The sequence below is a fragment of the Geotrypetes seraphini genome, chromosome 5 (assembly GCF_902459505.1).
Source record: "Geotrypetes seraphini chromosome 5, aGeoSer1.1, whole genome shotgun sequence".
NCBI lineage: Eukaryota > Metazoa > Chordata > Amphibia > Gymnophiona > Dermophiidae > Geotrypetes > Geotrypetes seraphini.
In genome coordinates this window covers 110,897,383-110,923,653 of record NC_047088.1, presented here as the reverse complement: position 1 = coordinate 110,923,653, position 26,271 = coordinate 110,897,383, and the positions used below count along the sequence as shown (strand labels likewise).

Here is a 26,271-nt window from a genome sequence, read left to right as displayed (position 1 = left end):
CGAATACAGGATGTCCGGAGCGGTACTTGGAGAGACCTTGCAGGAAAGAAACTTGGGAGTTCTGATCGACAAGTTGAAGAAGCCGTCCACGCAATGTGCAGCGGCGGCAAAAAGAGCGAACAGAATGCTAGGAATGATAAAGAAGGGGATCACAAACAGATCGGAGAAGATTATCATGCTGCTGTACCGGGCCATGGTGCACCCTTCACCTGGAGTACTGCATCCAGCACTGGTCGCTGTACATGAAGAAGACCACGGTACTACTCGAAAGGGTCCAGAGAAGAGTGACTAAGATGGTTAAGGGGCTGGAGGAGTTGCAGTACAGTGAAAGATTAGAGAATCTGGGCCTTTTCTCCCTCAAACAGAGGAGATTGAGAGAGGACATGATCGAAACATTCAAGGTACTGAAGGGAATAGACTTAGTAGATAAGGACAGGTTGTTCACCCTCTCCAAGGTAGGGAGAACGAGAGGGCACTCTCTAAAATTGAAAGGGGATAGAGTGATAGAAAACTGGAATGCTCTTCCAAAGTCTGTCAAAGGGGAAAACACCCTCCAGGGATTCAAGACAAAGTTAGACAAGTTCCTGCTGAACCGGAACGTACACAGGTAGGGCTAGTCTTTGACCAGAGGGCCACCACATGAGCGGACTGCTGGGCACGATGGACCACTGGTCTGACCCAGCAGCAACAATTCTTATGTTCTTATGGAAGTGTAGTTTTGCCTGAATGCAAGCCTAGCCTTCCCTGGTCCTCCTCCTTGAAACAGCGCCACAGAGCTCTCCCCAGTTCCCTCTGAGCATATACCACCCTTATACCAGCCATCCCTGGTCATCGAGCTCCCTCCTGTGGTGTCTGCCCTACATGACAGGCCTCTTGCCTGCCATATACCTTAAGATATTGCTTATCTCTTCAATTACCAATATTTCCACTTTTTAAGAGCAGCAATTCCGGGTGGGCTTCCTCTTTCACTCACCCTCCCTGGGGTTAGGGTTTCTATGTGGGCTACTTGCTCCCAAATTCTGATAGCTTGCCAAGCTACATTTAAAAATGCTATGTACTGTAGCTTGTATCTTTCATGGGTCCTGGCCTAACTTTCTTAGGACCACATGAGCCACCCTATGTCTTCACCTTTTCCTTCAGCATAGGCCCTAATCCTAATCTGTTCTCTGGGCTGTCCATCTCATGGCTTCATCACAAACTGCTCCTTTTGGGTATAATCCTGCCCTGGGAAAAAACTTCTTCTTTGGTGCCCTTCCCCACCATGGGTCTGACAGTGTACCATTGATTGTCCTCTTTCCACCAGATCTCTGAGATGCTTATTATATCTACCTTATCATTCAGTGCTGTACACTCTTAATGGAATGGGATGATTCATTGCGGCTGATTCATTGTAGGACGTTTCAACACAGCCATGATTAAACGGATGCGATTAATCATCCTCTCCACAATGAACCACGATGAATCCCGGTGCCTCTCCTCCTCTTCGCCACCCCCTAATCTCCCAGTAATGTCTATTCGCTTCTCCTTTTCTCTTCTTCCCCCCCCCCCCGCCCCACTAGTGCCTCTCCTCCTTTCTGCCCCCCCTCAATACCTCTTCAAAAGTTCACCGGCACATCTTCTACCTCCTGCTTGGCCATCCTTGGCTCCCTTCTGATTTCACTTCCTAGTCGCGGGCCCAGGACGTAACATCAGAGGGGAGACAAGACCCTAAGATTCAGGATTGTAGTTCTAAAAGAAAATCTGTGTTGTCTACTATAATCCTTGAAGTGTAGCTTGGGTCATTTCCATGAAAAGTCGCGTACAATCAATAATCAAACAATCTTTCTTTGTGATGAGAAAACTAAGATCCATCAGAAAATACCTCAAAACAGAGTTTTTCTGAATTGTAATGCAATTCTTTATCCTATCCCGACTAGATTACTTTAATGTAACACTAGTTCTTTGCTCTAAAACGTTGCTATTGTGTCTACAACTAGCTCAAAATGCAGCAGTAATACTGAAATATGGATTATGTAAACAAGAACATCTTCAACCCTGCTATATGAAACTACATTGGCTGCCTATAACCACAAGCATCAAGTTTAAATTAAGCATCACGGCCTTTAAGATCCTGAGAGGTAATATCCCCAACTACCTAGCAGAGTTGGCCATCCCACTTCAGGGTACCTCCAACAGATATCCCCCAGAAATCTTTTCCACTTAAAATTCCCAGCATGCAACAATATAAAGTCTACCAGGCAAATCACCTTATCCATCCAATATCAATTAGCAAAATGCTGGAACCAACTACCACTTACGCTACAATCCTGTGACCACTATCTCAGGTTTCAGAAAACTTTAATAAGCATTTCTCTACCGAGACAGAGAGCCAACCTTGAAGTAACTGAATGGCAATTGTAAAAGCCCATTTCTAAACTGACTAATGCAACTCCTGGGACAAAACAAAGAGCCAACGATGACCTACTTGCACTTGTAACTACATACTGTATTAATAGTTGTACTGATCTACCTGTACTAGCAACCCTATTGAATGTCCTTGTCAAACTGTCCTTTGTAACTTCCTGGGTAACTGACCCAACCTCTTGTAATGTAATCCGACCATGAACTGAATAGGTAAAGGTGGAATAGAAAACCTGATTAACATAAAATAAACTAGATGTCCTCCAGTAACAGATTTAACAGACACTAATTTCTTCCTAACTTATGCAGATAAACTTAAACAGAAATTTGAACTTAAAAAAATTTAAATTTAAATTTATCTACTGGGCCAACCCTAAAATTTCAGCGCTAATTATTTTTGTCGTTAATTCTGAAGTTAACCATATAAATCATCCTGAATATTGCCCTCTTTAAGCTTTGAATTTGGAATTTCGATTTCAATTGTATGCCTTGCCGAATATGAGCTCAAGGCATATTACTATTCATGTACTACATTTATTCTCCTGGGAAGGGGAGCTTATAATCTGAATTGTATGTGAAGCATTGGAGAGTTAATTGAATTGAACAAGATCACAAGGAGCATCAGCAGGATTTGAATGTTATTTTCTATTAATTTTATCATGAACTTTCTGTGATGCTTAGGATGATTGACCATCTGACTTTCTTTTTTACTCTCTCAGCTTTGGTTTTCTTAGGACATATTTATGATTGTTTCTGTTTACCCCAACCATACTGTTAGAAAGCTTGCCAACAATTTCTACGCAGACTATACCTGCTTTTCCTGTTGGTGTTTTACAAGTCTCTATTCTTGGTCCTGTATTTCTCTTTATATGTCCATAGTTCCCAGTTTACCTGTCATGCCAGTGTTTGACCATGTTACAAGCAAGCAAACAGCAGTCTTGGCTAGGTAACTACATCAATGGAGCCAGACTGACTTACGGCGCCTTTCAAAAAGAAATTAAAACCATACTGTTTGACAGATTTATCTCCTAAACAGAAACCATAGCAAATTTGTATATTCTTTCTGTCTATTTCTTGTGTAAAATGTTGTACTTTCAGTATTTGCATTTTGTAATTCGCTGATTGTCCAGCTCTCTTCAGTGTGAACCGCCTAGAAGTCATCTGACTATGACGGTATAGAAAAATAAAATAATAATAATAATTATTATTATTATCTATTAAAAAAGAACCATTTGCTACCTATAGAGCAAATAATAAGTTACAAAATAGCAATACTTACATATAAGGCATTTAAACTTACAGTTCCTGACTGTTTTACCAATTTAACAATTCCCTACTGTCCCAGTCAAGTTCTCCATTCCTTAAACGACCATCGTCTAATTTTACCAAGCCCCAAAAACACTCAGCTAGAGTCAATCAGGCACTCTGCTTTTTATTTTCTGTCATCGTCAATTTGGAATAGTCTTCCATTCCCCATTTGTAGTAATCTGTCCTTTAAGGGCTTTAAATCCAAACTGAAAACCTAGCTATTTACCAAAGCATATAGCTGTACTGGTTGATTCTGGGATTTGGGGATATAAGACGCTGCAGCCCCACCTCCTCTTGTTTGCATGTGTCCCCTCCCAACTCCTCCTCGTTGCCTAATTTATCTTTCCCTTCTTTTGTTTTTTGCGTGACTGTGTTTCTTTCCTATCTAATTTGGAATTCTTTATTTTATTTTAAAATTTAGTCTGTACTTGTATACTGCTTGTCAGTGTGAATAGTATAAGTTTTAAATAAACTATAAACTAAAAAAATGATCCATGGCCCCAAGGAATAATAAAAGAGCTCAGGTTCTGCACACTCAGTGCTGCCTTTTCATGAATTCTGTGGCTGGTTACAGGAGGCAACTGTGGAGAGGATCCCTCAGTGATTACCCCCCTCCTGAAGAATGGCCTGGTATTTGAGTACTGGCACCTTTTTGCTAGAAAAAAATGCACTGGAATAATTATCTACCTAAGATGCTTCTATGCTAACTCTCTTCAAATCTAGGTAAAATACACCACCTTTTTAGAACAGTTTATTCTGAAATTTAAAACCCTCTGTTCTCTCAAGTTTCTTTTCTAGTCTCTCATTTATTATGAATTATGTTTTGCTAACATCCTGGTCCTAGGCATTGTTTTTAGCAGATTCCATGGGCAAGATGGTTCATAAAAACTGAATATAAAAAAACAGAAGAAAAAGGATTTTGCTGATGTTAAATGGATTTTCAGGTTCCAGGCTCTGTATAACTGCATTCTTCTAATCTAATCTAATCTAAGGCTTGGCTTTATATACTGAGACATCATTCCAAGAAAGCTCGACTCGGTTTACAATAGTTAACTTAACAAATAAAATCCAAAAACTAAGTTTCGGAAGATTAATTTTCAAAGTGTTTAGCAAATAAAATGATTTTTAAAGATTTACGAAAAAGTTGAAATGAATCAGAACTCCTTAAAAGGTGTGGAAGATCATTCCAAAGTTGGAAAAACTTAAAAATCAGAGATTGACTGAAAATCTTGACTCCTTTAATCTCTTCTGCCAAGTAAATATACTTTTTTCTTACCTTTCTTCCAACTATCTCACAGAAAGATATTTCTGGCGTCTACAGCCCTCAAGAAACCTAGTGTCACTGAACCCAGCCCAGATCCACCGGTTCTGGGAGGGACTACCAAGAGACCTGGACAGAGTGGATGCTGCATATGAAAGAACCAATGACAGTAAAATTGTCTTCTTCAGAGGTAAGATGCACCTCCTTTTGATCAAGCACTAGAAGCTTCATTATATTTTATGAACTGCAAATATTGTTTCTTATATAGTAACATAGTAGATGACGGCAAATAAAGACCCGAATGGTCCATCCAGTCTGCCCAACCTGATTCAATTTAAATTTTTTCTTCTTAGCTATTTCTGGGCAAGAATCCAAAGCTTTACCCTGTACTGTGCTTGGGTTCCAACTGCCGAAATCTCTGTTACGACTTATTCCAGCTCATCTACACCCTCCCAGCCATTGAAGCCCTCCCCAGCCCATCCTCCACCAAACGGCCATATACAGACACAGACCGTGCAAGTCTGCCCAGTGCTAGCCTTAGTTCAATATTTAATATTATTTTCTGATTCTAAATCCTCTGTGTTCATCCCATGCTTCTTTGAACTCAGTCACAGTTTTACTCTCCACCACCTCTCTCGGGAGCGCATTCCAGGCATCCACTACCCTCTCCGTAAAGTAGAATTTCCTAACATTGCCCCTGAATCTACCACCCCTCAACCTCAAATTATGTCCTCTGGTTTTACCATTTTCCTTTCTCTGGAAAAGATTATGTTCTACGTTAATACCCTTCAAGTATTTGAATGTCTGAATCATATCTCCCCTGTCTCTCCTTTCCTCTAGGGTATACATATTCAGGGCTTCCAGTCTCTCCTCATACGTCTTTTAGCGCAAGCCTCCTATCATTTTTGTCGCCCTCCTCTGGACTGCCTCAAGTCTTCTTACGTCCTTCGCCAGATACGGTTTCCAAAACTGAACACAATACTCCAAGTGGGGTCTTACCAATGACCTGTACAGGGGCATCAACAACTTCTTCCTTCTACTGACTACGCCTCTCTTTATACAGCCCAGCATACTTCTGGCAGCAGCCACTGCCTTGTCACACTGTTTTTTCGCCTTTAGATCTTCAGACACTATCACCCCAAGGTCCCTCTCCCCGTCCATGCATATCAGCTTCTCTCCTCCCAGCATATACGGTTCCTTCCTATTATTAATCCCCAAATGCATTACTCTGCATTTCTTTGCATTGAATTTTAGTTGCCAGGCTTTAGACCATTCCTCTAACTTTTGCAGATCCTTTTTCATATTTTCCACTCCCTCTTCAGTGTCTACTCTGTTACAAATCTTGGTATCATCTGCAAAAAGGCACACTTTTCCTTCTAACCCTTCAGCAATGTCACTCACAAACATATTGAACAGGATTGGCCCCATCACCGAACCCTGAGGGACTCCACTACTCACCTTTCCTTTCTTCGAGCGACTTCCATTAACCACAACCCTCTGGCGTCTGTCCAACAGCCAGTTTCTGATCCAGTTCACCACTTTGGGTCCTAACTTCAGTCCTTCAAGTTTGTTCAACAGCCTCCTATGAGGAACTGTATCAAAGGCTTTGCTGAAATCCAAGTAAATTACATCTAGCATATATCCTCGATCCAGCTCTCTGGTCACCCAATCAAAAAATTCAATCAGGTTCGTTTGGCACGATTTACCTTTTGTAAAGCCATGTTGCCTCGGATCCTGTAACCCATTAGATTCAAGTAAGTACACTATCCTTTCTTTCAGCAACACTTCCATTATTTTTCCAACAACTGAAGTGAGGCTCACCGGCCTGTAGTTTCCTGCTTCATCCCTGTGACCACTTTTATGAATAGGGACCACATCCGCTCTCCTCCAATCCCCAGGAATCACTCCCGTCTCCAGAGATTTGTTGAACAAGTCTTTAATAGGACTCGCCAATGACTAGAAAGTGCTAATATATAGCAGAAGGAAAAAGGTTTAGAGTTTCATTTCCATGTATATCCTCTCCATTCAGTCACACTTCTCTGTCTTTATCAGTCTGTCTAATTTTTTTCAATATTTCATTGACACAGGATACTCATTGCCACAGAAGGCTGTGGAGACAAATAACTGTGTTCAAAAATGGGATTAAAGAAATCCATACACTAAGGGCCTGATTCTGGAAATGGCCTCCCAATATTAGGCGGCGTAAGGCTTCCCCTGCCTCTCAGCTGTTCGGACATCCCCTGCTGGCTCTGCGCATGTGTGAGAGTCGCTCTCACAGTGATCAGTCAGATGGGAGAGCTGGGGATTATGACGAACCTCCATGCGAATCATTTGCATGCAAATTTTTTGGTGCAGCAATAGCACTTTCAGAATTGGCATCTGACTTGTGCTTACAGAGGTGTCTAGACACGTCTATGGAAGCCTAAGGCCAGTGTAGGCGTGGCTTAAGCCGGAAGTGGTCTTGGGTATCTGTAAGCATGCTTAGGTGCTTCTCTAGGCACGAGTCAGACGCCTTAAATGTAGGCCTGTAAAATGCTGGCCTACATTTAAGGTGTCCGAAAAACAGATGTGATTCTGGACACAGCACCTACCGGCGATTGACATGCACTATTTGCCTGTTTTGCAGGAACCGACCATGGCAGGCGTCATTTCCAGAATCAGGCGATTCTACTGTATAAGAGGTGTCTATGCCTACACTGAGGATGCCTAAGTTAATTGGTTTTTTTTAATGGGTTAAATGGCATGGTAATTGTCTACATCAGGGGTGCCCACACTTTTTGGGCTTGCGAGCTACTTTTAAAATGACCAAGTCAAAATGATCTACCAACAATAAAATTAAAAAAAAAAACACAACGCACACTGTACGCATAGAAAATGTTAATTATCATTCCTATTCCAGGGTTTTTCAAAGAGGTCAAAGCAGATGACTCTATGCACTATCCACCTCAGTAACAACCATACAAAAATAGACAAATATACCCCCCTCCCTTTTTACTAAACCACGATAGCAGTTTTTAGAGCGCAGGGAGCTGCGCTGAATGCCCAGCGCTGCTCTCGACGCTCATAGGCTCCCTGCGCTAAAAAACTATTGCGGTTTAGTAAAAGGGTACTTTAGTGTAAAATATAGACAGCAGATATAAATTCAGACACATTTTGATCACTAAATTTAAAATAAAATCATTTTTCCTACCTTGTCTGGTGATTTCATGAGTCTCTGGTTGCACTTTCTTCTTCTGACTGTGCATCCAATCTTTCTTCCCTTCTTTTAGCCTGTATGCTTCCTCTCCTCCAGACCTCATTCCTTCCCCCAACTTTTCCTTCCTCTTCCCTGCCCTTTCTTTCTCTCTGCCTCCCTTTCTTTTTTTTCTGTTTCTCTTCTTTCCTTCTGTCTCCCTGCCTGCCCTTTTTCTTTCTTTCTCCCTGCCCTCCCCCAAGCCACTGCCATTGGGGACCAGGACCCAAACCGCCACCAATAACAGGCCCGAAAGCCGCCGCCGCCCCAAGCTGTCCCTGCTTCTGCCGACTAGCATTCCTCTCCCCGACTTCAATTCTGCCGTCGGGGAGAGGAAGGCTGATTGGCCCAAGATCGCGATCGACCTATTGGGGGAAATGCTGCCAGGTTCTGCCTTCGCGGAAACAGAGAGTAGGCAGTACCCGGCAGCAAGAAGAGCAAATGCTTCACTAACCTGTCTCCCGCCTTAGCCCATAGCGAACGCTTGCTTCAGGGCTCTCAACATGTGCGTGCCGGCTTCCCTTCTCCCCCCCGGACATAACTTCCGGTTTCTGAGGGAAGAGAAGGGAAGCCGGCACGCACACGTTAGAGCCACGGAGCATAAGTTCGCTACGGGCTGAAATCTCCAAGCTGGTATTTTTTGTTTTTTTTTAATGTTCAGCAGCGGCGGCGGCAGCAGATGATAGCTGGGCGGACTGCCCAGCTAAAAGGCCCTAGAGAGAACACTGGAGAGGTAGGCTGATCGGCCCGGTAGATCAGGATGGCAACTTCCTGAGCTACTGGTCGATCGCGATCGATGTGTTGGGCACCCCTGGTCTACATAATAAAAAACCCATTAAAAACAATTAACTGTTAATTTGGGTTGCTCTGTCTTGGTGTTCAATGCGTCCTCTGTCTTGATGTTCTCTGCATCTCTGTTTTCCTCCTCCATTGCTTGAAGTGCCTCCAGTTCCAGTATTCTGCTCTCCAGGAGTCTGACTTGTTTCTTCAGGCTCTCCAGTTCTCCGCATTGAGCGCAAACGTAAGACCGCCTGGGGGAATTACAAATAGAGGTTTCTACCGCAGCCTGGGTCGCTAAATTCTCCAACACTCATAAGAATTCTATGATCTTTGGACCAGTGTTGGAGTATTTAACACTCCAGGCCATGGTAGAAACCTCTACCGTGGCTTAGTAAAAGGTGGGAGGGGGGAGGAAATGTGAAGAATTTTGCAGAATTTTAAAATACTTTGTGTAGACTTACGGTATTCAAAATTTTTGTGTAGAATTTCCTCAGGAGCAGGAGAAAGGCACAAATAAATGATTTGCTAGATGAATAGAGTTAATGAAAAGTGAAGGCAGCTAGAAGATAAGTAATAAAGAGCTATAGAGTGAATACCTTTGTTGGTGAGCATTAGAAGCATGAACTGGATGCAGAAGCAGATGACTTAAGGAGGAATGTTTCATGGTCATAGTGAAGATGTGCAGCTGATGTAGAGAAAAATTGTTCTACAGGTGGCCCTTAAAAAGTAGGGATGGGTATCAAAATTTTTTTTGTTTTTTTCTAGTTTTTTGAAAAGAATGCTGTTAATCATCTGCACTATGGCACATACAGCCTAATCTATAAAAGGTGTGTAAATTTGAATCATGAGCCAATTAGTGCTGATAATTGGGTTCTTAACAAGCATTTATTAGTACTAATTGGAATTAATTAAATGTATGTAAAATTAACGTGTGATTCAAAATAGGGGATGTGCTCATAGGAGAGTTGGGGCAGATCAGGAACATTCCTGAAATTTTTGCACGCAGTTATAGAACAAGGATCCGTGCTTAATTCAGGCATGAGGATTTACACATTTCAGTTGATGTAAATGGCCACATCTAAAGTTAGGCATGGATCCTGACTCCTAATGCTGTTCTATATTCAGTACCTACGGGCTGAAATCTCCAAGCCGGTATTTTTTGTTTTTTTTTTATGTTCAGCAGCGGCGGCGGCAGCAGATGATAGCTGGGCGGACCGCCCAGCTAAAAGGCCCTAGAGAGAACACTGGAGAGGTAGGCTGATCGGCCCGGTAGATCAGGACGGCAACACGGAGCCCGGGATGGGCTCCGCGATCGACTTGCGTTGCCTTCCTGAGCTACTGGTCGATCGCGATCGATGTGTTGGGCACCCCTGGTCTACATAATAAAAAACCCATTAAAAACAATTAACTGTTAATTTGGGTTGCTCTGTCTTGGTGTTCAATGCGTCCTCTGTCTTGATGTTCTCTGCATCTCTGTTTTCCTCCTCCATTGCTTGAAGTGCCTCCAGTTCCAGTATTCTGCTCTCCAGGAGTCTGACTTGTTTCTTCAGGCTCTCCAGTTCTCTGCATTGAGCGCAAACGTAAGACCGCCTGCCGCGTAACTTTGACTGCCTTTTATAGGCGAGCACTAATTTCTATTTTTTTGGCACTGATTTTTAGGTGTCATTTATAGAATCTAGTCTATGGTGCTCTTTAAGAAAAGTGCTTACTGTGTTTCCCTGAAAATAAGACAGTGTCTTATATTCATTTGGGGCCCACAAAAGGCACTAGGTCTTATTTTCGGGGTATGCACATGATCATCTTTCTCTTCCTCTACTTCACCCCGATTCTTCCTCTTTCCTTCTCTCTCCCACATGTGCAGCCTCTTTCCTCCCCTCCCATCCCCTTGTGCAGCAGAAGGTTGCCCAACTTCTATCCTCCCCTCGTGCAGCAGAACCCTTGCCCAGCTTCTATCCTTCCCACCCTCCCATCTCTGGGGCAGCAGAACCCTTGCTCAGCTTTCCACCCTCCCTCCCATCTCTTGTGCAGCATCCCTTGTGTAGCAGAACCTTTGAGCACCCCCCGCCCTACCGCGCAGCCAAACTCCTGCTGACCCTCCATCCTTCCCTCCCCGCCGACCGTGAACGAGCCCTACCTTCAACAGAAGCAACTTTGGGCCAGCAGCACTCTAAACAGGCTGCTTGGCCTTGTCTATCAGGGATTTCACTCTGCTGTGTTACTGATGACGGGGGCTAAATCAAGGACTATTGAATTGAGAATAGAATTGCTGGACTCAAGTATTGCATAGGATGACTATTTATGAGTTAGACCTATTAAGGTGCTAATCTATTTTTGCTTCACCTTAACCCTTATAGTGCTTTTTGGAACTGAATGAATGAATGAAGGCTAACCAACCCCTGTTATCTCTTTAAAGTCTTAGGACTGTAGTTGTGAACTGAATACACATAACAGACCTAAATGGATCAGAAGAACCAGGGTTGCCAGATTTCCTCTTTCAAAAAATTAGGTTGCTTGGTTCTGTCCTCAGTTCCAGCTCTACCCTATTCCTCCCCAGCCCCGCCCCCACACAAACCTCCATGAGCTCAAAGGCTGCATTTAGAAGCCTTCACACATGCATGGACATCAACATGTCACACATATGAACATGTGTGTATGATATCATCACAGTGACGGCTGCGCATGTACAAAGGCTTCAAGAAGCGGCCTCCGAGCTCAGGATTTCTAAAACCTGGACAGTCCTCTAAAAAGAGGACATGTCCAGGTTTTCCTGGATGCATGGTAACCCTAAGGAGGACTAAATCCCATTTCTGCAGAGGATCCAACAGGAGAGTTTAGACACTGCTTAGTGCTTCTTCTCTATAACCTGATCTTCTCAGAATCCTTTTCTCAGTCCCCTCCTTTTTGAATGCCACACAGTTCCTCTCTCCCAGTTTTCATCTATGTTTCTTTCTTCAGCCATCCCTTACCCACTTCTCTTTGTATCATAACCCATGCCCCTTCCCCCAGCTCACATTCATTCAGCTCTCCCTTTCACAGTCCATATCTCTTCCTTCAGCATTTTTTTCTCTCGCAGCTTACCAGTGCCTGTGTTCAGTGGCGTAGTGGGGGAGGGGGGTCCACCCCGGGCGCTGTCTTGGAGAAGGCGCTGGCACCCCTCCTCCTCTCCACCCCCCGCTCAATCTATTCTCATGAAATTCTCGGAGAGAGTGGGAGCCAGAAGGCCTTGAGCATGTGCAGATGCTCAAGGCCCTGCAGCAACCCAGCAGAGATCAGCGGCACGCTCTTTCGGCACCGGCACATCCTGTGGATTAGTGCTGCATGCCTGTGTCCTGTCCGTTCGAGGTAAGGGTTTAGGCCGCAGGGGGGAGGGGGGTGAATCTGGTTCCCAGGGGTGGGGTGGGATGTGATGAGGTAGAAGCGTGCCAGTAGCCTTTGGGGGGCTTTTTGGGATGGGGTGGAAGCGCGCCAGTGGCCTCGGGGGTCTTTTGGGATGTGGAACGAATCATCTGAGTTTACCTTACTTTGTATGGGGAAATGTGCTTTGATATACGAGCACTTTGGTTTACGAGCATGCTTCTAGAATGAACTATGTTCGCAAACCAAGGTTCCACTGTATTTGGGTTTTGCCAAGTCCTTGTGACCTGGATTGGCCACTGTGAAGACAGGTTACTGGGCTAAATGGACCACTGGTCTGACTCAGTAAGGCTATTCTTATGTTCTTATACTACTGTTGTCTATGCAGAGCAAAGGAGTAGTCTAATAGTTTATTTTTTATTATAATTGTGACCCTTCAGAAACAGAAAAATACCTACTATACCTAAATATACACCACTTCAATAGCCTTTGTAGGTGTCTTATATAATTGGGTACAATAGATATTTTTCTGTCTCTGGAGAGTTCACATTAAAAAAAAAAGAAGAAAAGATCGGAAGTGGGATTTGAACCTGGTTTCTTTGCTTCTCAGTCCACTACACTAACCATTAGGCTATTCTGCAGACCTGTATGCTGTTATGTTAAGAATCTCTATAATACCTGAAATTGTCATAAAGCCTGGTATCTCTATCTGGTTTCATATTCAAAGGAGAGGGACGGGAATAGCAACCACTGGGGGATTAAGGAGCTGTTGTGCCTTAAGTCTACCAGTGGACAGCTGCTCAATCAAAGCACCTTTCTGTAATCTGGATGTGACAAGTACAAGGTCTAAATAACAACATCCATTGTTAAAACTCAGTTCTGTGGCACTGCAGCAACTTAAACTATCAAGTGACATTAGCATACCCATTTTATTTTAATATTTCTAATTCCCTAGCCCCCTTATCATACGATTGCTTGTGGGGAAAAAAGTGGGGCTGGCTATTTTAGTCCAAGTTTCAAGTTTATTTACAATTTGATTAATCGCCTATTCCAAATTCTAAGCGATGTACAAATCAGCAAAATACATAGTTAAAATATACATAAAATAAACATATATAACTAACAAGGGACTAAGTTTGCAAAACATAATAAAAGAACTCATTTACGAACACAATGAAACAATAGGTAAGGCAAGGAAAGAAATACAATCTAAGTAATATAGGAGTCAACAATTAGAGGTTAAGCACAACAGGAAGGGAAAGACAAAACTGAATTGAAGGTTTCAAAATAAACAGAAGAGCAGTAGGCAAATCAATTAAATATTGAATGAATCTTTAAAAAGAAAACTCTTAAGTTTGCTCTTAAACTTTTCCAAGTTCTTTTCCTCTCTTAAGTAAAGTGGGAGTGAATTCCAAGTCTGAGGCGCCGTAATAGTAAAGATAAATTGCCATCGAGTATTGATAATTTTAAGTGAAGTTATGACCAATGTCTATGACTATGGTCATTTGACCTCAATAATCTAGAAGAATTATATGGTATCAATGCTTTATAAATAAAAGCTGGAGTTTTAAATAAGAGAGATTTGAATGTAAGCAGACATAATTTATATAGAATACAATGAGACACTGGAAGCCAATGAGCTTTTTGAAGTAGAGGTGTCACATGATCAAACTTCTTTGCTTTCATAATTAATTTAATGGAAGCATTCTGGATTATCTGCAACCGCCTAATTTCCTTTACTTGGACGTCCAGTCTTCCAATTTCCAAAGGTCTGCCTGCAATGTTTCACAATCCGCATGCGTTTTAACAACTTTGAACAGTTTAGTGTCATCTGAAAATTTAATCTCCTCACTCGTCATTCCAGTTTCCAGATCATTTATAAATAAGTTATATAGCACCAGTCCCACTACAGACCCCTGCGGCACTCCACCGTTTACTCTCCTCTATTGAGGAAAAATTACCATTTTAACCCTATTCTCTGTTTTCTATCTGATAACCAATTCCTAATCCATAAATGAATTTTGCCACATATCTCATGACTCTTTAATTTTCTCAGGAGCCTCTCATGAGGAACATTATCAAAAGCTTTCTGAAAATCTAGATACACTACATCAACTGGCATCCTTTCTGCCACCCTTCGTCTGAAAGGTACGGGAGGCGTGGGGGAGGGGTTGGCGGGGTGGGGACCCCGGCAGTGGAAGGGAGTGGGCATCCCTCTTGCCGTCCTTCAATTTAAAGGTGTGGGGGGTGCCAGAGGTTTGTCAAGTGTTGGGGGGCAGGGTACCCTGGCGGCAAGAGGGAGTGAGCATCCCTCCTGCCATCCTTCAATTTAAAAATGCAGGGGTGACACGGGAGGGGGGGGTGATGGACGCTGGCAGCATCAGGAGCATCAAATGGCAAGGGGGGGTATTAGTGGGAGGGAGGAATTGGGGGTCTTTAAAAAAAAAAAAAAAAAATTTGCAGGGGGGGCGGGTCTGAGCTGTCAAGACTTACTTTCTTGTCATTGCTTGAGTTAATCAACATTCAAGCACTGACCAGAAAGTAAGGCTACAACAGCTCAGACCCTGCTGGAAAATTTTGCCCGCAAATGTGGCACAACGAGGTTACAGAATCACCCGGCGATGTTAGAGAATCACTCAAAGTGCTCGTTTAAATATTAATGAGCCAATTTTACTACCATTTTAATATTAATGATCTCGTTGTACTACATTTGCATGGCAGAGTTGGAGACAGCTAGGAAGCTCAGAAAAGACCATGGTGAGTTGTTCTAATAATCGGCAGGTAAAATACTGGCATGCTAAACCAGCTGGAACTGGTTTAGCAACCATTGTTAAGTACATGGTAAGTTTTGAAAATCCAGCCCTAAGTGGTTTACATTCAGTTACTCAAGCATTTTTTTTCCTATCTGTCCCGGTGGGCTCACATTCTACCTAATGTACCTGTGGCAATGGGGGATTAAGTGATTTGCCCAGCATCATAAGGAACAGTGTAATTATCACTGTTGTTTCTCTGAGTGCACATAAAAATTTTGGCATTCTCCATGAACAGCCCACTCATTTTGCCTGTCATTTGCAGGAAACGACTATTGGGTGTTTAAGGACACAAAAGCAGAACCTGGTTATCCACGCCCCCTAAGTGATTTTGGACTCCCTCCCGATGGCATTGATGCAGCATTTGTTTGGCGGCATAATGGCAAGACCTATTTCTTCCAAGGCAGCAGGTTCTGGCGTTTTGACGAACACACCAGCAGAATGGACCTAGGCTACCCTAAAGAGGTGAACATGTGGCAAGGAGTACCCCAGAATGTGGATGACATTGTCAGCTGGAATGATGGTAGGTTTCTGGAGGAAGGTATCTAACTAATCTGGGCTTGTTTGGAAGGCACAATATTACAGAGAGATTTCAAGAGAAAGAGAGAGAGAGAAGCCTTAAAAAATATCACTATTATCTGTTCTGTTATGACTTATTAACTAATGTGGGGGTGAGTATTCTTTTAACTGCTCATCATCATCCCTACCATGTCTAAATCTTTAGACCACACTGGCTCTGTTCTGACAGTGCCAAGGAGGCCTGAGGGGATATTCAGCCTGGCCTCGTTAAGTGATGCTGAATATTCCCCCTGAGGCACAAGTGAGATTTAACCATAGAGGAGCCTCTCATGCCTGGCTAAATCATATTGTGCCCTAATTTTTTTTATTGACGGATAGAATTGTTGTAAATTATTTAATACTTATATCTGTCAATCATAGATGTTGACTGTTTGTCAACAAGGGGGTTTGAATAGGGATGTGCATTAGGAAAATTTTTTCATTTTTTGTACTGTATTGTTTCATTTGTCATTTTCTGTCCTTTCATTCTTTTAATTTTCAGTCACTGGGGAAAGCAATTCTTCCTATTTTTTGAACCTAACATTGTGGTTTGCCATCCAAGTTTTATGAAACTTACAGTCAGGTATCAGCAGAGGCAACAACACTCAGTCACCAAGGGTTAGGGTTACCAGATTGTTGCTGGGCAAAAGGAGGATGTGTGGCCACACTCTGTTCCGCCCCTGGCCTGGCCCGGCCCCATTCCACCCACAGCCCCGCCTCATTCTGTCCCCCCAACCCTGGCCCCAGATGCCCTCCAGACACAGCCCCGGATTTTGAAAAGCTGTCTGGATGCCTGGACAGTCCTCTAAAAAGAGAACATGTCCAGATAAATCCGGACATTTGGTAACCAGTGGCGCATCTGGGGTATGTGACACCCGGGGTCCATCATTGTTTAACAGCCCCCATGTAAAAAATTTTTTTTTAGTAATAACCTTTGCCGGTCCGATGCTTTATCTTCCATCAAGATGAAAAAAACTGCTGGCCTCAGCAGTGATTCTGCTATGTTGCCTGTGGCTCCCCTTCCTGCTTTCTGTCTGTGTCTACCGCAATCCACCCGGGCAGAAACAGGAAGTTGTATCATTGGCAGACGCGGAAAGCAAGAAGGGGAGCAGCGGGCAACGTAGCTGAATCACTGCTGAGGCCAGCAGTATTTTCAGCTTGATAGAAGGCAAAGGGACATCGGGCTGGACGAGAAGGCTGGGAACATGCTGGGCCATGGGGGCTACCCAGAGCCTTGGGGCCGGGCCATGACTCCAAGGCCGGGAACATTACTCTCTTAGCTGGCACCTGGGGGCGGTCCGCCCCCTCCCCCCCTTGGTACGCTACTGCTGATAACCCTACCAAGGGTGAATTAAGTGGCACAAAAAGTGCATAAATACCCATGGATAAGTAAGAGGCAAATTGGAACCAAGGTACTGAAGGCCAAAGCAGCATCAACAGCGACAGGAAGACCCCAAGGCACTAAGAAAGAATCAAAGCAGCACCAACAATAGTATGAAAAATCCAGTGCACTATAAGAACAGCAAAGTAGCACAACATGTGACACTAATATCCCAAACACTGGGAGAAATACACCCTAGGCAATGAGACAGAATATAATAAAGCATAACATAACAGAATATAATAAAGCATAGCATAACAGCCAAATGCACATAAAGGGAAGGAAAGTAGCACAAATAGTAGTGTCATGGGAGGGGCAGGGCCTCAGAAACAATGGTCTTGGGGGGGGGGGCTATAAACAAGAGGCCCAGATGCACTAAAGCCAGCGATCATCACTAAACCTATTTTAACAGCTTTAGCGATGATCGCATTTGCCGACCCGATGCAGAAAATGGCTTACCGCCTGATTTCTGCATAATCGCTCATTCCCCGATCTAACCATGCAAATAAGCTAATTAATATTAAAATGTCATGTAAACTAGTAGAGCGATTGATGCTCTAACATGGCTTCCCAATGCACTAAAAAAAAGTGATCACTTTTAGCGCTCCAAAGAAGCAGCTGGTCAAGACCAATCGCTTGTCTAACCACCTTTTATTTTTATGGTTACAGATGCTGTGCATGTTACACATGCACAATATCTGGCCCATTAGAAGAAAAATAAAAAAAGCACCCCGTTCCCCCATCAATGATGACCCTCCCCAAGAACCGGCCCTGTGAACCGACACCCCCTCCCCCGCAGCAGTGAAAACGGCAGTAGGAATGCCCACTTCCTCCTGCCATGCTGACACCACCCCTCCATGAAAGAAAATTGGCAGGAGGAGGGAAGCACGGTCCCTCCTCCTTCAAGGTCTGTCAATCCTAAATGGTGGGCCTTCCTCAGTGTATCATGAGATGCATGGGGAGGGGTTCAAGGCCTTGATTGGCTCAGACATCTAAGGCCCCTCCCAACTGGTATCGTCGCTCGGGCACAGCCTGAGATCGCCAGTGTTTAGCCAATGCCAAGCAAGCAACTGTAATGGGCAGTGGTGTAGTAAGAGGGGTGGTCAACTCCGGGCACCGTCTTGGTGGGTGCGTGCCCCCCTGCTTCTTCCTGACTCCCCCCCGCTACATGCGTGTATCCCTTCCTTCATACCTCTTTAATTTTCCCAGTGTGAGCAGTATTACGAATTTTCTGCCTGTGTTGGTGTCGACTCTCTCCGACGTCACTTCCAGGTCCTACGCCTAGGAAGTGACTTCAGAAGGAGAGTCAACATGTTGCGGGCAGTAAGTTTGTGATGCTGTTCATGCCAGAAAAATTAAAGAGATATGGGGAAATGGAAGGGGGGGCCACGTGCATGGCAGGGAGAATGGAGAAGGAGTGGGGCGTGGAGAAGAGGTTGGGGGAGGGGCACCATCACCCTGGCCATCACTCATCCTCTCTACACCACTGGTAATAGGTAGATATGAATTGCTTGTTTATTTTTTCCAAGAATATTAAGACTAGGGAGCATGCACTAAAGTTTCAAAGTGGTAGATTTAAAACAAACTGGAGAAAATATTTATTTACTCAGGGCCGGATTCTGTAACCAACACCAATATTGACAGTCGCCTTAAAAGTGGCTGCTGATCACATGTTAATCACGCATTGATGCTGGTTTCAGAATCATGCCTATGGGAAAGATAGACACCAGAAATGTAGGTAAGGGTTTTCTGGGCCTACTTTTCCAGCACCTATCTTTGCATGAATCACACCTACATAGGCGCTTTAGGCTGCCTATTGCCACTTTCAGCATTGGCCACACCCACTTTGGCATTCAGTAGCCTAAAACTTCTACGTAAGTATGATTCCAGTGCCTTTTATTTAAGAGTTAGTAAGCGCTTCAATTTCACCATTTTTTGCCATTTCTAACAGCGTTCTTCAATTAACTTAGGCTTCAGTTTTAGAATTTCCCCCTCAATATATAATTAAATTCTGGAATGTTTTGCCAGATAATGTGATTAAAGCAATTCGCTTAGAAAGCTTTAAGAAAGGTTTGGATAATTTCCTTAAAAAAAAAGTCCATAAGCCATTATTAAGATGGGCTTGCGGAAATCCACTGCTTGTTCCTATGATAAGCAGTATAAAATCTGTTTTACTCTTTGGAATCTTACCAGGTACTTATGACCTGAGTTGGCTGCATTTGGAAACAGGATACTGGGCTTGATGAACTTTTGGTCTGCCCCTGTATGACAACTGTTATGCTCTAAAATTGGCTAAATATGATCAGGACTTTCTTAAGAGATCAGACTCCACAGGTGACCCTTGAGGGGAGGAGTGCCTAACCCTCAGTAAGCCTGGTCCCCAAAAGGTCGATCGCGAAGGCAACGTGAGTCGATCGCATAGGCAACACGAGTCGATCACGTTGCCTTCGCATTCTACCTGCATAGGGAAGCAGAAGTGCCAAGACGATCAACCTTCCCCACCTGACGTCAATTCTGACATCAGAGAGGAAGTTCCGGGCCAGCCAATCGCTGCCTGGCTGGCCCGGAACTTCCTCTCTGACATCAGAATTGACGTTGGGGAGAGGAATGCTGGTCAGAACAGGGAGAGATTGGGGGGGGTGGTTTGGAGGCCTATTCCCCAATGGCGGTGGCAGTGGCTTGGGGGAGGGCAGGGAGAAAGAAAGAAAGAAGGGAGACAGAAAGAAAGAAAGGGGGCAGGGAGAAAGAAAGAAAGGGGAGGGGGCAGGGAGAGAGGAAGAAAAAGTTGGTGGAGGGAATGAGGTATGGAAGCATACAATTTACAACCTACATTGAGCAACATTCATGTCTCCACCCGACCCAATTCGGATTCCGTCAACAACACAGCACTGAACTTCTCATCCTCACTCTAATCACAAAATCAAAGAATTACTCAGCACGGGACGTCAGGCAATACTCCTGCAATTTGACATTTCAGCTGCATTTGACTCTGTGGATCATTACCTTCTACTAACAAAATTGTCAGAAATCGGTATAATTGGTACAGTGCTAAAATGGTTCTCTGACTTCCTACAAAACAGAGAATACATTGTCAAAAAGAATGAAGAGATCTCCAGCCCCTGGAAAGCCTTCTGTGGGTTCCCCCATCCTGTTTAACCTCTCAAATTTGATGATGAAAGCATAATGTCCTATGCAGATGACATTCTACTCCTTATCATCAACAAAGTCTCAATCAACATTGAAAGAATCCAAAATTGGGTAACAATCAACAAGCTAAAACTAAACCAAACCAAAACCAAAATCTTATACTTCCACACAGCCCAACAGACAGCACCAACAAGCATCACTCTCTGTTCGGGCCACACCCTCGCTGTCGATAAAACCTCCAAAATCCTAGGCTGCATTCTTGATTACACATTAACCGTGGAAGCTCAAATTTCTAATATTTGGAAAAAGTCCCTCTTCACCATAAAGCAACTAAGACTCATCAAACCATACTTTCATCAACATCACTTTGCTCTGATTGTGCAATCGATGATCCTACCACAGCTGGACTACTATAACTCCGCTTACTTGGGAATCAACAGCGCACTGATCCATAAAATACAACTCATACAAAACACAGCCGTAAGACTAATTTTCAATCTGAAAAATACGACTCGATATCAGCCTTCATCAGGCAACTACACTGGTTACCCATCCCATCATGAATAAAATTTAAAACTTCATGCATCTTATACCAAATAATTCACGTAAACTCAGCAGCTCCACTCATCCAACTCTTCTCAAAGGTATGGGCTATCTCCCACAGAACTCTTAACAGGATACTACTAAACCTTCCCTCAACAAAGAATCTCAAATACAAGCGAATCTTTTACTCTATGCTTACCTTCCTAGGAGTGAAAATCTGGAATGACCTCACTGAAACGACCAGAACAGAACCCAACTACATCACATTCCGGAAAAAAACTGAAAACCAACCTCTGACACTTGAATTTCTCAGATCTCCCCATGCCCAAATTTCCCCCCTTTTTTTCTCCTCCCCTTCTTTCCCCTTCCCTCTCCATTCCTCTTTCTTCTCTTTGTAAGTCGCCTTGAACCTGCCTTAGGTATGTGCAACGCAGAAATAGAAGATTCGATTAGATTAGAAGGGAAGAAATATTGGATGCACAGTCAGAAAAAGAAAGTACAACCAGAGACTCATGAAATCACCAGACAACAAAGGTAGGAAAAATGATTTCATTTTCAATCTAGTGATCAAAATGTGTCCGTTTTGAGAATTTATATTTTGCACTATGGTTCCCTTTTACTAAACCGCAATAGAGCACAGTTACTTACCGTAACAGGTGTTATCCAGGGACAGCAGGCAGATATTCTCACTGATGGGTGACGGCACTAACGGAGCCTCGGTACAGACATTTTAGAGTGAATTGCACTCTAAGAACTTTGAAAGTTCTGGCTAGCCTGCACCGCGCAAGCGCGAGTGCCTTCCTGCCTGACGTAGGCACGTGGTCCCTCAGTTAAGATAAGCCAGCTAAGAAGCCAACCCGGGGAGGTGGGTGGATTGTGAGAATATCTGCCAGCTGTCCCTGGATAACACCTGTTATGGTAAGTAACTGCTTTATCTCAGAACAAGCAGGCAGCATATTCTCACTGATGGGTGACCTCCAAGCTAACAGAAATGGGATGGTGGTAGAATTGGCCATTAGAAAAACAAACTTAGTAGTACAGAGAGGCCGAAGTGCTCATCCCGCCTGGAGAAAGACTCCAGACAGCAGTGAGAAGTGAAGGTATGAACTAAGGACCAGATGACAGCTGTACAGAGTTTCTCAAATATGTAGTTAAAAGGAAGAAACAACAAAAGCTGCCAAAACTCGAACTCGGTGGATTGCGACACAATTTCCCCGTGCCAGGCCAGTCTGAGTATAGCAGAATGAAATGTAGGCAATCAGCTAGTTGAAAAACGTTCTCATGAATATAGGATACCCAAACTAGGTTGAATCAAAAGAAAAGTTAGGGAGAAAAGTACTGCGGCTTTGACCGTTGCATTAAGGAGGACAAAAAAACTGCTTACAAGCCAAAGTATACAAAACAAGAGCTCCCGTAGGAGAATGAGGAGCAGGAAAAAATATAGACCTTTTCATGATGAAAAGCTGGTAAGGATGAATCGGCTAATAATGCATGGAACTCACTGACCCTCCTGGCAGAGGTGAGAGTAATAAGGAAAACTACTTTCCAGGCAAGAAACTCAAGGAGAACTGCGGCCATTGTTACAAATGGTAGCATCAACAAATAGGAAAGAACTACAGGCGGAGACTGTAGAGATGGTTTCACAGGGAAAAAATTCCATCATAAACCTGGAAACCCAGCAGAAAAAGCTATAGCCCCAAAGACAGGAGAAGGTATGAGGTGTGGTTATACACAGGAAAAAAAACCATGTCATGAATCTATAAACCAGAGGATACGTAGAAAAAAGTTGACCCTGGACTGACAAAGAGAAAAAATGCAATAGCATTGAAAAGAAGTCTGAGAGATATAGACTCGAGACTAGAATCCAACAAAAGAAGAAATAAGCCAAGATCAATACCACTGACTAGGAAGGAAGAGCAGGCAGATAAAAAAAGACACCAGGAAAAAAAGTCGAAACCACTTTTCATATGAGCAAGGTTGAATGGCTGGTGTCCTGGAGACAACCAGAAATTAACAAACGGGCTGAGAAAGATGTAAATGAAATTGACGCAGCCCAAGGAAAAACCAATGGAGATTGGAATAAATCAAAGATTCCTGAGTCAGAGTGAACTGAGGAGGAAAATGAGAAGAAGAAAGGGCTCCCTAAAACTGAGTTGAAGAAGAAGGGAGAACCCATGTTGTCTGGGCCACCATGAAGTAAATAAAAAACATGGTAGCTACATCTCTCTTGAGCTGGAATAAAATGCTCAACAGGAGAAGAAATGGAGGGAATGCATATAGAAACATTTCTGTCCAATTCAGGAGAAAAATATCTGTTGCCAGATGAAGAAGGGAGCAAAGTCTGGAGTAAAAACCTGCTGATGATATTCAACTTATACACCAACTAGACTCCAATAATTCTTCTGAAATAACAGCTATTAACAAGAAACTAGAACTGATTCACCAATGGCTCGAGACTAATCGATTAGCCTTGAACGTTAACAAATCTAATGTCATGTTTTTCCCTTGGAAAGATGATCACAAGCTTTCGTTTCCTATTACTATTAAAGGTTCTACCTTGTAATCATCTAGTACCATTAAGATCCTTGGGGTTACTTTCGATAGCAAGCTTACCTTCCACGAACATATTAGTAGTATTGTTAGATCCACATTCTATAGATTACGGCAAATTCGCTCTGTTTCCAAATTCCTTTACCCAAAATCTCTAAATATACTAATTCACTCGCTGGTGATTTCAAAATTAGATTACTGTAATGCGTTATTCAAAGGAATTGCTCTAAAAGAAATTTGTCTTCTACAGATCATACAAAATGCCTCAATTAAACATATAAAGAACGCAAAAAAATTTGATCACGTGACTCCATTACTTAAGGAAGCGTATTGGCTTCCAGTTGCTCACCGAATAACGTACAAACTAAGTCTATTAACTTTTAAATCTCTTCTATACAAATCACCTTCTTTTATTTATAGAGTATTGATTCCCTATACTCCCTCTAAATCACTTAGATCTATTTAACAGCATCTTTTGACAGTTCCTTCTCTTAAATCTATAAATACACGGCGACATTCTATTTTTTCTGTTACAGCCCCTCAAATGTGGAATTTACTTCCAATTTATATATGAGAAGAATCAGGTTTGGAGAGATTTAAGAGCAAACTAAAATGCTTTCTTTTTAAAGATGCATTTGATAGCTAATATAACTAGAATGTAAGACTAGATTAGGGTTTTCTACTAAGCCCTATGCTTTAAACTTTCTGTTTTTTATTTCTACTCCCTCCCTAATGTTGTTTTGCCCTTATATGTTTCCTTTACTATTTTTTAAAATTGTATTTCTTTACCTACTCCCTTCCTTCTGTATCATTAATTTGTCAGTCGTATTTACATTGTCTGTTTCCCTTCAACTATTGTAATTTAATATTTTATACTTTGTACATCGCTTAGAATGTTAATAAGCGATTAATCAAATATTTAATAAACTTGGAATAAACTTGGTGATTGTGAGGAGTTGCCAACAAATCCACCTGTAGAGCGCCCCCTTGAGCAAAAATGGACCAGAGAATTGTAAAATGGAAAGTCCATGCGGGAGATTAAAGAATCTTGCTGAAAATGTCTGCTAGGAAATTCAGCTCCTCATGAATAGAAGCAAGAGCAAATAGCAAGATGCCACTCAAGTCCATAAAAGTAGGGCCTCCTGACACAACAGGAGAGAACCCTAGCCTCCTTGCTCAATTATATGTAGTTCATTATTACTGGATTGACTATGCAAGGGAGGAGGACTTGAGGACAGAATAGATGATGAGAAAACCATGAGGATAAAAACATTACTAGAAAAATTAGGAAATGAATGGGAAAAATCAGTTCCCTGGCAGTCAAAAGAGCCTGAGGCTGCAGATTACCCATATGAACCTCCCATGCAGAAAAAGATTCAACAGGCATGATGACCATGCAAGGAGGGAGCAAAGAAAAAAGGGGATCTCCGGATAGAGAAGAGGAGATCAGCCCTAAGGAAAGCAACTGCAGAGGAAAGATATACAAGCTGTGAGGGACGAGCCCTTGCCTGATACCACTTGAGAACAAAAGACCACTGAGGAGTACAAAAATGTAGTCCAACCAGAAACAGGAGAAACCCTGCTGCTCAAAAGAATCATCATGTGTCTGGCAGGAAAGGATTGAAAAAAGAAACAACTGTTGACCAGACAGATGAGAGATTGAAAGCAATTTTAAAGAAGAAATACTCACACAAGAGTGGTGTCAAGGAGTACCCCAATGAAGCACAGACATGAATTTGAGTATGAAAACTGAAAATCTAAAAAAAATGAGATAGATTGAAAAACAGCCGGGGAAAAAAAATGATGTTTAAAAAAGGAAAGAAGAAGAAGGCCCTGTAATCGAATACATGTGGCCAGCACAATCAGACATCTCCTGAAGAATCTGGGAGCAAATGCCAGGCGAAAGGAAAAAAACCTATACTGGTAGGGAGAACGGCTGAGAGAACTAAAAAGCATAGCCTGAAAGCCGTATGAATTATAGCATGTGGCGGCTGCTTTGAAAACCAGGAAGCAGAGCCATGAGGTCTGAATAAGGTGAAACGAGTCCTGAAGAACTTCTGGACTAGAAAAAAAGAGATCCAGAAAAAACACAGTCTTCCAGTGAACCTGAAAATCAATAGAAAGAAGGGATGAGAATCCCGAACTCCACTAAACGAAGAGAACCCTTCAAGGAGACTCAGCAGGAGAAACAAGGAAGGACTGCATAAGATCCAACATAGACTCTCTTAGGGAAACAGAGTCTAAGAGCAGGGTGAAAACATTAAATGCATAAACCTGCTATATGAAGAAAACTCAGAGAGCTAAGGCTCTTAGTAGTACATGAAAAAACAGGCTTAGAGAAGGTGAAGATGGCTACTCAGATGTGACCAGAGAATCTCACCTGGTCCTAGCACGGTTCCCCAAATCAGACATATGTATTTAAGCTGTCCAGGTGAGTGATGATAAAAACAGATACTCAATTTCAGACCAGAGCTGTAAAAACCAGATCTGCAAGAACAGGTACTGAAAAGTGGATACACAGAATGTGTGAACAAATGTATGCCAAGGAAAATCATGCAGGCAGTATAGGAAGCCAGGGAGCCCATTTGGCTAACCGGTCCTTAGCCCTATCCACTCTGTCCAGAAAGACTGAGGCAGGTTACACACTAACCTGTAGAATGAACTCAGGAGGAAAACAATGACACATGACTGTTTCGAAAGGCGTGTCAAAAAACTCCTGTAGATATGGAAGAGAAGGAAAATAAACCTTGAGTAAAACTACAGATCAAGGAAAAGAAAAATCCTTAGAGAAGGAATGACTGTAGAGTCAACTTCCAAAGGAACGCTTTCACAGACCATTCCCTAAGGGATCTGTAAAAACTTTATGTGGTGTGTTGGTTTGTTTTTTAACTCCATGGAAGGGAAAAAAGAACATGTGATGAAGAAGGACCCACTGCTTCAGAGAGAT

General features: G+C 42.8%; 1 protein-coding gene across 1 annotated transcript in view; it reads left to right on the top strand.

Annotated features, from left to right (window-relative positions):
- Positions 1-26,271, top strand: part of MMP25 (matrix metallopeptidase 25) — a 140,218-nt gene that overhangs the window by 89,592 nt on the left and 24,355 nt on the right. The window contains exons 8-9 of the mRNA XM_033946513.1: positions 5,007-5,159; positions 15,411-15,668. Of these exons, the coding sequence (XP_033802404.1) occupies positions 5,007-5,159; positions 15,411-15,668 (411 nt within the window). The remainder of the gene's footprint in view (positions 1-5,006; positions 5,160-15,410; positions 15,669-26,271) is intronic.